At 36.7% G+C, this 12,956-nt stretch overlaps 1 protein-coding gene across 3 annotated transcripts in view; it reads left to right on the forward strand.

Annotated features, from left to right (window-relative positions):
* The window catches only part of LOC150109181 (uncharacterized), a 648,231-nt gene that overhangs the window by 372,948 nt on the left and 262,327 nt on the right, over nt 1-12,956 (forward strand). For all 3 annotated transcript variants that reach the window (XM_090406029.1, XM_090406020.1, XM_090406040.1), the window contains exon 9: nt 6,812-7,020. In XM_090406029.1, the coding sequence (XP_090262155.1) occupies nt 6,812-7,020 (209 nt within the window). The remainder of the gene's footprint in view (nt 1-6,811; nt 7,021-12,956) is intronic.

Below are 12,956 nucleotides of genomic sequence, written 5' to 3' on the forward strand. Positions count from 1 at the left end.
GTCTGTACACCCAGAGATTGTCGGAATAAGTGAGACATGGTTGGAAGAGGATGACATCCTGACAAATAGAGAGGGAAGGGTATGATGTGTTTCGTGAGGATAGAAGGGGTAAAAAGGGAGGGGGAGTGCTATTGATGATAGAGAAAGAGTTATGTCCATACAAAGTAGAGATGCAAGAGGGAAATAGGGACAGTGGTTTTGAGGCAGTATGGTGTGAGATAGAGGTGAATGGAATCAAATACTTGGTGGGATGTTGTTATAGACCAGGTAATGTGGATGATGGTGATAGTGAAATGTATAGTCAAATTAGCCAAGCAAATAAGAAAAGGGTGATCATTATGGGTGATTTTAATTACCAATATAGACTGGAATAATGAGATAGCAACTGGAAATAAAGCAAATGAGTTTCTTGAGTTTTGAGGGATAACTACCTCAGACAGTATGTAACAGAGGGCACAAGAGGATTAAGGGTCTTGGATTTGGTCATCTCATCGGAGGATGTAATTATCAATGAGGTATCAAATCATCCACCAATTGGTGAAAGTGACCATGAGGTGATTACCTGGGTTGGTTGCCAGCAGTGCGAGGACCCCTGTGAGAAAAGGGTATATGCGGAACTACAAGGGGGGGGGGGGATTATGAAGAGCTCAGGAGATAGCTTGCCGGTGTAGCGTGGAATGAGGAGTTAGCTGGAAAAGTGATCAGTGCAGCTTGGGGGATTTTCAAAAACTCTAGTAGATGCAATGTCTAAATGTATTCCAAGGGTGAGAAGGTTAAATAAGGTACGTGTGAGATGAATGAATAAAGAGATTAAGCATGCGATACAGAGAAAAAGGGCATTGTGGAGGCAGCATAAGAGAAGTGGAAATAACCAATTTCATGAGGTCTACAAAGACCAGGCAAGGAGGATGACTTGGTTGGTGAGAGTAGCTAAACAGAGGTATGAACAGCAGTTAGCTAATGAAGCCAAAAAGAATCCTAGGGAGTTCTTTTGATATGTAGCCAGCAAAAGAAAGAATGATTAAGGAAAAGATGACATTGATTGGAGAAAATGGTATAAAGACAGCTGTTGCAGAATGTGTGGTGGAGATACTTAATGAGTAGTTCATAAAGATCTTTCAATCTTGTGAATGTGACTTCATGGAGAGATTGAGAGTAGTTGATGATGGAGAGGAGAGACTGACTGTAAGTAAGCAAGAGCTGTTTGGGGAGTTGAGTAAACTAGATATAAATAAGGCTATGGAACTTGATAATATATCACCGCGTATTCTGAAATAATGTGCCAGGGAGTTGACACCTGCCTTGACATATTTTTTTAATACGAGTCTTGCCTTGGTCAAGTTCCTAAGGAGTGGTAGGAGGGCAAGATTGTGCCACTTCATACAGGAGATGATCGAACTCAAGCATCAAACTATAGGCCTATCTGTGTGTCAGGTGTTGTGGTTAAGTTGTTGGAGAAGCTTGTGAAAACTAGGATCCAGAGTTGGGTTGACAACAATGGTATAATCTTTGATGGACAGCATGGATTTGCTAAAGGGAGGTCATGTTTTAGTAATCTACTTACTTATTACAATAAAGTGACTCTTCCTTGGACAGAGGAGAAGGATACACAGTAATATACTTGGATTTTGCAAAGGCTTTTGATAGAATACCTTATGATAAGTTGACAGTCAAACTAGAGCAGATTGGGTTGGATATTAGATTAGTACATTTTATTGGAGACTGGCTATCTGATAGGTATCAACAAGTTGTGTATGAGGGTGTGATATCCAGGAAAAGGAAAGTCACTAGTGGAGTGCCTCAGGGTCTGTTTTGGGGCCATTACTATTTAACTTGTATATTAATGATATTGGCGAAGATTTGGATGGAGATATTCAATTGTTTGCAGATGATGCAAAGTTGGGATGAACCATAAAGAGTAATGAAGATGTTGTGGGCTTGCAAGAAGACTTGAATAAATTGAGTGATTGGGCACGGAAATGGGGATGCGAGTTCAATGTTGTAAAATGTAAGGTTTTAAAATTTGGAAAACAAAGATGTGATGCAGAATTTATGCCTGATGAGAATATATTGTTGGAGGTAGAGGAAATAAGAGATCTGGGGGTGATAGTGGATAAGGATCTAAAATTTAGGGGACACCGCCAAAATTGTGAAGACAACACAAAGGCTTCTGGGATTGATGCAGAGGACACTGACGTGTAGAAGTAGGGAGATTCTTGTTCCGTTGTATAAGGCTCTGATTAGGATACACATGGACTATTGTGCCCAGATTTGGTCACCGGGTTTCAGAAGGATGAAGAGATGTTGGAAAGGGTCCAAAGGCAACTGACTAAGGTAGTTTCCGACCTCTGGAATGTCGAGTATGAGGAAAGATTGAGAAGATGTAATTTGTAGTCTGGTGGACAGGAGGAAGAGGGGAGATTTGATAGAGACCTACAAGTTGGTAAGGGGTTATTATAGGATCAGTGGTGGAGAAGTTCTACAGAGAATAGTAGGAGATAGGGGAGAACCAGAGGTCATCCCTGGAAACTGTATAAAGAGGGTGTGAGTAGGGGATTGAGAGAGAGGTTTTTTTTGTGCAGAGTTGTGAATGTTTGGAATGCTTGCCTGAGAGTGTGGTGTCTGCAGGGAGTTTGAGTGTGTTTAAGACACGGTATGATGAGATGTGTGTGTGATAAAAGGACCTCCCAGATGAGTCTTTGACTCCATGAGGTCTTGGGGTAATAATAATAATAATAAGTTGATGGAACATTGTCACCAGATTAATATGGAGAATATTTTTCATGTGTGGAATCTCCTTGTATAAGTTGGTGGAGCATTGTTACCAGATTAATGTAGAGAAAGTTTTTCATGCAGTCAAAAAAGAAGCCATTCCTTCAAGACGTATAAGTGGCAGGGTTTTTTTTTTTTTTTTTTGCATGAAAAGTAGTTGTTGAGTGGAGTGCATTGCCTGAGAGTGTGGTTAGCATGGAAACAATAAATGTGTTTTAGGTTTTATAAACTGTGATATGTGACAGTACCCCTCACACTCATTCTTTTGACTACATGGTGGTCTAATGAAGATCATATCTTCTCCAGCTGCTTTTCTGCATTTCAGGTTTCCAATTTTATTTTAATCTCAAGTATTGATATGTGTTCATGATTGATAATAGAAAATATTCCTAAGGATATTTTCTCATGTTCTATCACTGATTATATCTCCTTTTTCCCCACTTGCCAGCTGATCCACAAAATACTTTATAATTTTTCAAAAAAAAAAAAAATATATATACAGGGTGTTCGGGATAAATTTGACAGTTTCGTAAGGAAAAAGAAAATCTTCTTTGTATCTATTAAATTTAATGAATTGACAAAAAAAACATTACAGGCAGAGTTAATTACAATACTATCAACAAGATTTACTCAAAATAACCACCATTAGCATCGATCACAGCTTCAATTCTGCTTCGGAACCTCGAACAAGCTGATGCTACAGTCTCCCTGGGAAGGGCCGCAAAAACTGTTTTAATTTTATCCATTAACTGGGCTTTTGTATTACTGGAAGTGCGATTGGTGTCTTTTTCAACTGCGCCCCATACAAAATAATCCATGGGGTTAAGGTCTGGGGAGTTTGGAGGCCAAACATTTGGACTGGTGAAGTCGTAGAAATTTTCAGACAACCATTTTTGACTTTTCCCAGAGGTGTGGCAAGGGGCCGAATCCTGCTGCCATACATACGGCCTACCATTGGCTACCCTTGTTATCCAGGGCTTGACTACAGTTAGCAACTCCACGAACAAAGCCCGAATTCCAATGCCAGGGTTCTTCAACACCTGTTCCTGCAGATTTGCGAGGAATTCTGCTGTACGAACGCAATCAGATCGTCTGCTAGGGATCTTTCTTCTTGCTACATCCTCGTAGTCACCATTGCAAGTCTCTAGTTCATGCCTGATTGTTTTTACTGTATTCAGGGAGCATTAGGCAGCAGTCGTAATATCCTTATTTTGATGGCGGGCACGAATCATCATGATACAAGTTATTCTCTTCCATGATTCAGGTGGGTTCCAGCTATCCATCCTTTCTGACATCTTGTATATGAATGAAGAAGGGTCCAAACTTTTAAATGAAGAGAAGTGTGTGTTAATACATGTAACTTACGGAAAAATATAATTAATTATAAATATGTCAAATTTATCCCGAACACCCTGTATATACACACACACACACACATACAGAATACAGCATGGCAGACTGCTGCATAAATTGGAGAAAATTAGTTTTGGTTATACAATATTAGCATGGATAAGAGGATGGCTGACTGACATATCAAAAAGTGGTATACGGAGGATCTGAGTCTCTGCTAGGTTTAAGGTAACAAGTGATGTACCACAAGGATCAGTGCTTGGTCCACTGTTATTCAGTATGTACATTAATGATATTGGGAAAGATTTAAAAAAAAAGTGACATACAGTTATTTACTAATGATGCAAAGGTAGGTAGGGTAATCAGGAATGCTGCTGATATGCAGTCTTTGCAGAATGATTTGAACAAGCTGGAATTGTGGGCATGGGAAAATGGATGTCAGTTCAATGTCAGTAAATGTAAAGTCATTCACTTCAGCATGATTAGATATCCAATGTTGTATTATATTGGTGGGGTTAGGCTAGAAGAAACTGATTAGGCTAGGGATCTTGGAGTGTTAATAGATAGGAAGTTGAAGTTTGGGGGGGGGGGGGCATGTGGCAAAGATTGCAAATACAACTCAAAAGATAATTGCAATGCTGAAACGAAACGTTCACATGTAAAGATGTTATTTTGTCCCTTTACAAGGCCTTGATAAAACCTCACTTGGACTACTGTGTGCAGGTCTGGTCTCCTGGTTTCCGTTGTGATTCTGATATATTGGAGAGAGTACAAAGGAGAGTGTTAAAAATGATATCAGGATTGTGGAATACTGATTATGAAGACAGATTGAGAATTTTGTAGACTGCAGACACTAGCAAACAGGAGAAAGAGGGGATGATATGATTGAGCCTTACAGACTTCTGAAAGGGTCATACAGGATTTCAATTGATGGAATTTTTCAGTTTATGAAGGGTGGGGAAAGGATGAGAGGGCATCCTTGGAAGCTGAGAATGAAGCCAAGCCGCCAAGAAGGATGTGAGGGCTAGATTTTTCTCTCAGAGGGTGGTTCATGATTGGAATGGATTGCCATTGGATGTTGTGAGTGCAAGCAGTGTGAATGAATTCAAGAATAAGTATGATAGCTGGTGTGTGTGTGTAGTGTGTGGCCTCCCTTGATGAGTCTCTGACTCCCTGGAGGTCTCTCTTAATAATAATAATAATATATAAGAGCAGCTTTGTCTTTTATTAAGGAATTATCCTACTTCAATTTTAACTCCTTTATGATGAATTGTAGGGCCATTAAGAGATTAGCTGTAATGGAACTGCCTTTGATGCAGAACTATCCAGATGTTATAGTTGTAGGAGCAGTATTGGGAAGAAGTTTTGACCAATAGTTTGACTAAAGCCCAGAAGGCATAGCTGCCATTTGGACAGCATGCAAGTGTCCTACGTTTAGTCTTTAAACATTGATGTGTTGATAGTTTTTTTGTAGCTATTCCAGGCTTTGCTATAAGCAGTAGGAAAAGAGTTCAAAGAGCAGGAAATTATGAAAACCAAGATGAGGACTGCTTTAAGGAATTAGAAATTTGAATTTCTGTCAAGAAAAGTAAATGAGGTTTTGTAGACTGGAGATGCTAATGAACAGCATTGAAGTCAGAACTGAGACCACATATATTTGTGAAGTGTATTTAGAAGGTTCTATGAAGTTTGTCATTGGGCACATTGGTTGCACATGTTCCCTATGCATGCAGTGTTGAAGTTCAGGTTTCCTTGCTGGTTATTAGTAACATTTGCTTTTTGCATAGGTATTCCTTGTTTATAGATGATTATCTATGCTTTTTCTCAGTTTTAGCATTTTTTCTTCCAGTTTTTGTTGCAGTCACCAACCTTGTTCTCACTACATGCAAGCTAGATCTGGCAGGGCTCGTACACACCACTGGGGTGCGCTCAGGCTTCTTTTTCACAGCCATTTTGAACCCACACATCTGCTTGTTGGCATATTACAAGTTTCTCTTACCAATTACAGGAAGATTCTAACATCTCTCCTTGTATTCTTCTTGTTCCATCTCATTGTCCCTTTCTGAGTGGAAATTCAGAATAATGGCATATTTTTGAGTGCAGTTTTTGTTTTTTTTTGTTTTTTTTTTTGTTTCTTTCATGGTTTCCACTCACAAATGGTTGTAAGCCTATAGTACATTAGTACTGTGAGTGGGCTAAGGATTTTTTTATTAATTTTTATAATTTTTTTGTATTTTTTATTTATTTTTGACATGGTCTAAAACCCTGCTCTAGAGAAGAAACATGGGATGTTTTCAAGCCACTTCAGGCCTCCAGTAAGTAGGGTGGGTGGTGGTCTCACAATGGGCTGTGAAATTCATCTCCCACTTAAAATAAGTATTAGGCACAATAAGAAAGAGATGTTATTGGTCGAGTGAGACCTCCTGTAATGAGTCTTCTGAACCCGTGGAAGTCTTGTCATAAATAATAAATCATATCTCCCCATCCAGCACTAAAGTGCTCTAGCTTCTATGATCTCTCATGTCCTGAATGATATTAAAAATAAAAATGTTTGGTACATTTGGATTGTGTATATTTAGACAACAGTAATTTCAAGTGATAAATTTATTGTTAATGTGATATATATATATATATATATATATATATATATTAGTGTTTCAGCATGCTTTTTTTGAACCACTTTCTTAAGGATACTGATCCTCAGCCTGATGCAGAATCAAATGCTTGGTATGCAGAAGTTGTTGAACGGTTGAAAAAAGCTGATGAATACAAATGGCGTAGTCATGTTGGCATTCCTTTATATGGTAACCATAAGCCATCTGTAATACCTCCAGAAATTGCTAATCAGTTAAAAGATCGAACTATCCTTTCACCTATGTGCGTTGCTCCTAGTCCAAGGTTTGTTCACTTTCTGTTGTGAAAAGGAATACCTTAAATATTTTTATTATAAATGTTTGTTAATGTAATTGGTTATTTTTTCTACTTTTGAGAATATAAAAGGATGTTTCATAAAAACTAAGATAACAAGCATTCTTATGTGAAGGGTTTTTGAATATAGATGGATGTCATTGCTTAGGCATCTACTGAGAAAGCACATGCACATGCTAGGCATGTGCTCTCTCATGTTATTCGGCATTTTTCACAAAATTAAGTATCACATAGAATAAGAAACTCTTTTTATTATTTTCTCAACTAATTTCATGAAATTCTTTTGTTTCACTTCATTAAGATAATTACATGAATAAACTAAAAAACCAGAAAACAAGTAATAACAGTTAACAACTCTATTGAAAATATTTGAACATGAATACAATGTAAAGCATCAATTCACTATTATGTTGCATGTAGATGCATGTCACCACTTCTTGCCACTTCACCACACTTTTACACAACTCTTGTGGTAGCCTCACATTCTCCTCCTCTCACCTTCTACTTAATCTATAATCTCTTTTATATTAAGTAAAATTCCCTCACTAACTTAAACTTCTCTGTAAATCATTTTCTTGTATCACTTGTAAATCCATGTACATTACATTTTCATGTAGTTCCCGAAGTTGTTTATTCATTTCTCATCCCGCGATGAGTCTCTTGACTCCATGGAGGTCTGTTGATAATAATAATTCATTCCATTGTTCTACCAAACTATTGATCTGGAAGAATGTGTCATCTGTCTTTAACAGGAGACAGTAGCTTGTTTCCTGGTTAAATACAGGTTTCCTTCTTGCTTGTCAAGATCTCCTTCACTTGTTCAAAACAATGAAACTCGCTCAGTGCATCATCAGGACTGTACGCTCAGTTGTCCAGAGCCAATACTACGCATTACCATGTGTGACACCTCCAGGGAGTCCAAAGACTCACTGAGGGAGAGTGTGCCAACAGCATCTAACAATTGATCTCCTTCCAACTACTGACTGCGCTCAAACCTGCTTAACTTTTTTCTTCAGCCATTAGTAGCAGAGGTTCTACCAATTGACCAACCTTCTTTTTTGATACACTATAAATATATTTCCAAGTATCTTGCTGTCTCACAACTGATAAAGTTGGCATACAGTGCCAAGAATGCAATCTGATGGGCGTATGAGGAAACATACAGTGCATAAATTATCTTCACTATTCAAATACCCTTTCCGCACGCACGCACGCACGCACACACACACACACACACACACACACACACACACACACACACACACACCAACACCTCCAAAAAAAAGAATAGTCATGTTCAATGTGCTGTTATTTACTTGTTTCTGAAACATTACATATATGTATATTTAATTTCAGCAAATTTAAATAGAATATCCTTTTCTGTACAGATGAAGTAACAAGAAAAATTATTTTTTTACTTTTTAGTTGTGAATATTGACTTTTTTTTTATTCATTACTTAATGCAGTCTGGCAGCAGTGTGCCATCTTTGAAAATGAGGTTTGTGTTCTGTTGTAAATGGGGAGGGGGGGGGGTTCCTAGGCTTATTTTTATTTATAATGTATGATGTACACTTTAATCTTTACCTTAATGCTTTTACACTTTAATCTGTTGCTCCTTTGTAATGATATCTGATTTATTCTCTATCCTTGCTAACTTCTTATTCTATCTTATGTCCCCCTTTAGTGATTTATTCTTTCATACAAAGTTTATCCACCTTTCTCATTACTTGTCATATACCTAAGAATACTGGAAAATTTATTTGTTTAGACTGCGCACACCAGTATTCCTTTCTAGGCATAAGACTCAGTACTATGGGTGGTAGATCTCTCTCTCTCTAGCATAAATTCCTTCAAATAAAATAGCGTGGTCTACAAGCACTTAAATTATGCTTCTAGTGCCTTATTGGTTTCCTGCTCTCAGGTCCAAGGAACAGTGCATTGTAAGAAAATGATTAGGCGGCACTCTGTTGACTGATAATAAACACATTTATTTACACTCAAGGCAAAAATACATCAGTTAAATGATAGGGAGGTTACTCTCTCTCTACCTGTCTGCTAAATTTTAGAGATAAAAAAATACTTCCCGTTGCAATTCTAAACAAACTATACAGCATAGATATTCATTTATACTTCTCTGCTTATTGATTAAAAACTCTAAACTATTCATAAAGAAGTCAATATGCTATATCAAGTTATTACACAAGAGTATTCCACTTAAAAACCTTTTCATAGACACTCCTTATTTCTAGTACCTTATATCTTATCAGTCCATCTAAATTATTTCTCCTAGATTACATAAAAGAAATATATAGCATAAAAATGGAACAAACTCACAGAGGCTTTGTCATCTGTGTCACGCACTCATTCAAGGTTCTGCACTAGAGTTCCCTGGATTTCTTCCAGTGTCTCACTTTACCGGCGCCTCATCAGGATGGTGGTGGGGTTTGGAATGCATACTTTCAGTACTCAATAGCTCTGGCATGAGATTTTAACGAACAGAGCACATGCGATCTCGTTCAAATGGCAGTGCAAGTTTTCCAGCGCTAAAGTTCGCTCTGTGGTTACTGGCTTCAATTGACCTCCTTCTGCATCATCATCATCATCTGATCTAGGCTGCCTCTGGTATATCTATTGGCGATCCTCTCTTCATTCCCTCTGACCGCTGTGAGCGCACCGTATAGTCGTGTCCTCTAATTCTGACTGCCAATTTCTGCCGATGTTCTCCTCATTGCCTTTTTATTTCTCTGTCTCCGGGACCGTTCACGAAGGGTTGAGACCCCCGAAAAATTCGCCGCAATTCCTTGATCTGATATTAAAGCCACCCATTTCTTTGTTATCTCAAGCGTACTTCAAAATCCAATTTGTCAGACAGCAGAACCTTGTCTGATCTGCGCGGACCCTTTTAAGAATGACCTTAAAGATGGGCATACACAGAGCTTGTAAACTCCTTGTTTACAAGCTCTGTGTAAACTAAGTGCTTTGAAAATGTCTTCAAAGCACTTAGTTAAAAGAATAACATACAGTTTCCAATGACACAGCATTTTCTCTTGTTGTTACTAATTTTAGACATTTTTTGTTACTACATTTGAGCAGGTTAATTTTCCCATCAGAATATATACATTCTTTATACAAAGTTTATTTTTACAACACTAACTTTTGAGATGTGACCTCTGTAAAAATCGATGTAAAGCGTTTATAAAATTCTAAGTTACATTGAATTTTACACTGTAATGCAGCCTTTTTTTCAATTAGTAGAATAGACATTATTTAAAATTTTTTGAATCCTGATTATTACAGATATTTTAAACACATGAAATTTGTTTATACTGAACTAATTGTTAATATTAAATGTTAGTTTATTTTTATTCATGTAATATGAATTGTAACAAAAAGATTGCCTAACAGACACTGGTTACAGTATTCATTGCTAAGTTAAAGCAACTTAATGATTGTTTTAATTTTTAAAACTGTAATTTCAGTATTCAGCAACAACATACTGACTTTAAATTAAAGATGCCAAGAAATTATATTCTTGGTTTCATCCTTTATCCAAGTGTAACCAAACAAAGTTTGCATATGAAATAACTTCACAACTGGGCTATTTGTATATCAAGGCTAATGACTTCACGTCAATTGCCTTAGTATTCCATAATGCAATGCACATTTCCTTACAGACATATATAATGCTATGCATTATGGGAAAGGCCTAGAGTAGTTAGTATAGACAGCCTGATAGCATTAGGGAAAAAAAAAGACAGATAAATAGTATGAAAGAGAGAAAAAAGGCCTCAGCTCTTTCATATCATCATATATCCAAAGGCTATCAGTTTTCCTTTTTCACCAGTCTCATGCAGATGAATAACCAAAAGACCAATTGAAACTAAAGCGCAAAGATGACCCAGGTAGTTAGCCTTATCTGAGTTAACTGCCTTGAGTTGGTCTTCTCTGCCTGGGATTTTCTCTCCACTCATCCCATATACGATAAGACTACATTGAACTAAGAGGATTGAACCATTTTAAAAACCTTTCATAATAAAAAGAGACAGAATTTTATCTCTCCCAGGTGAATATTGCATAATGTGGATGGTCTACACCAGCGCTTCAACAAAACTAGCAGCCCTCTTGGGGACCGTTAGTTTTGTTGAAGGGGGCTGTGAAATAATGAAAACAAATTTAAAATGTTTTACGACTAAGTATTCCATGTCAGATGTGTGTGTAAGATGCTAAAAACGAAATTTATGTGTATGGTTTGTATTGAATATAAATACAATAAATACTATAATAATATATGTCTTTATTACGATTTTTTTCGATGGGGGGCATGAAGTATTTTAATTTTTCCAAAGGAGCTTTACATCCATAAGTTTGGGAAGCACTGGTCTACACCACCTAGCCAAAAATTTGAGATCTCCTAGAATGCTTCTTTCTAAATCCAAAAATCATCTGGCTGAACAATAAAATTTCTGCAATACAATATTATAAACCATTTGTATGTCACATTAATAGCTGGTTTTAAAATCCATGTTACTTTATTACCTTTCAACCTTTATTTAGGTCTCATCAGTAGGAGCTAGACCTAGAAGTGAGTCCAAGGTTGAAGTAATGCAGTAGTCATATTTCCATATACAAGTAGCCAAAAGGTGTCACACCTTATTACTAAAATACTCTGCATTAGAGATAGATGTTGAAAGGTTTTTTCATTTGGTTATACTATAAATTGAAGATGCCAAGAAATTATATTATTGGTTTAATCCTTTATCCATGTGTAAGCAAACAAAGTTTGCACATGAAGTCACTTCACGACTATATTTTAGTAATAAGGTGTGACACCTTTTGGCTACTTGTATATGAAAATATGACTTCTGCATTACTTCAATCTTGGTATTACTTCTGGGTCTAGCTTCCACTGATCAGACCTTAATAAAGGCTGAAACCAGTCTGGATAGTGGCCCTTCCCATAATGGTATGCATTATGGGAAGAATAAATTTAAAGAATATCATTTCTTGGCATCTTTATAGTATAACCAAGTGAAAAAACTTTCAACATACTGGCATATCTTCAGCACACAATACCCCCATACTTTGGTTTAACTGACTAGTACCATTTGGGTTGGAAACATTCTGTATTAATGCTTGATTTGGAAATGAGGAACATTTACAGGGTAATGTTGAGACTAGCCAACTCATCTAATGGTGAGTTGGCTAGACTCAACTTGAGGTAATGGCTTGTTTACTTTTGGAAACTTGGATATTTATGACTGCAAAAGAAACAAACAAATTATAACTGGCCTAGTATGGCTGATTTATTCACTTAGTTGTCTCAGTAAGCAACTAAAGCCTTCATTCTAAGTTGCATTTGTTATGCAGTATTATAATTAAAAGATAAATTCCCAAGAATGTCCAGCCTTCCTAATATTATATTCTCTAATTAAGTGTTTTTTTGGTGCTGTTTTTATCATCAGTAGCCAGTTAGAAACAACCTAATGAAATTCATTGGATACTTGCAGCTTCTCATTTCAAAAGTATCTGGCTATCTGCTAAGTTCATTATCAGTAGTGCATCATTAATAAATTGAAATGTTTTGAGACTATGAAGAGGGACAAAATGTCAAAATTATATATTGCAGTAATTCTACTTTTGGTGAATGGAATTTAATGAAATTTGATATTTAGAATCCTATTAAAATTTTCAATTTTGCTTTTAATCACACCATTTGTAATGACAAAATTAAGCAAAATGGATTTATATGTCTCTAGTTCATTGTATAATTACAGACATACATTATATAGTCCAGAAACAGGCTGCCAAAGGTTACACACAAAATAAACCATTGGTGTTCTTCTCAGATTTTTATAAGAACACTATCATTCAATAACTCTTTGAATACATAACCTTGTCACAATCAT

This window comes from Typopeltis vanoorti, chromosome 2 (assembly GCF_054136105.1).
Source record: "Typopeltis vanoorti isolate ZY-2024b chromosome 2, IOZ_Tvanoo_1.0, whole genome shotgun sequence".
NCBI lineage: Eukaryota > Metazoa > Arthropoda > Arachnida > Uropygi > Thelyphonidae > Typopeltis > Typopeltis vanoorti.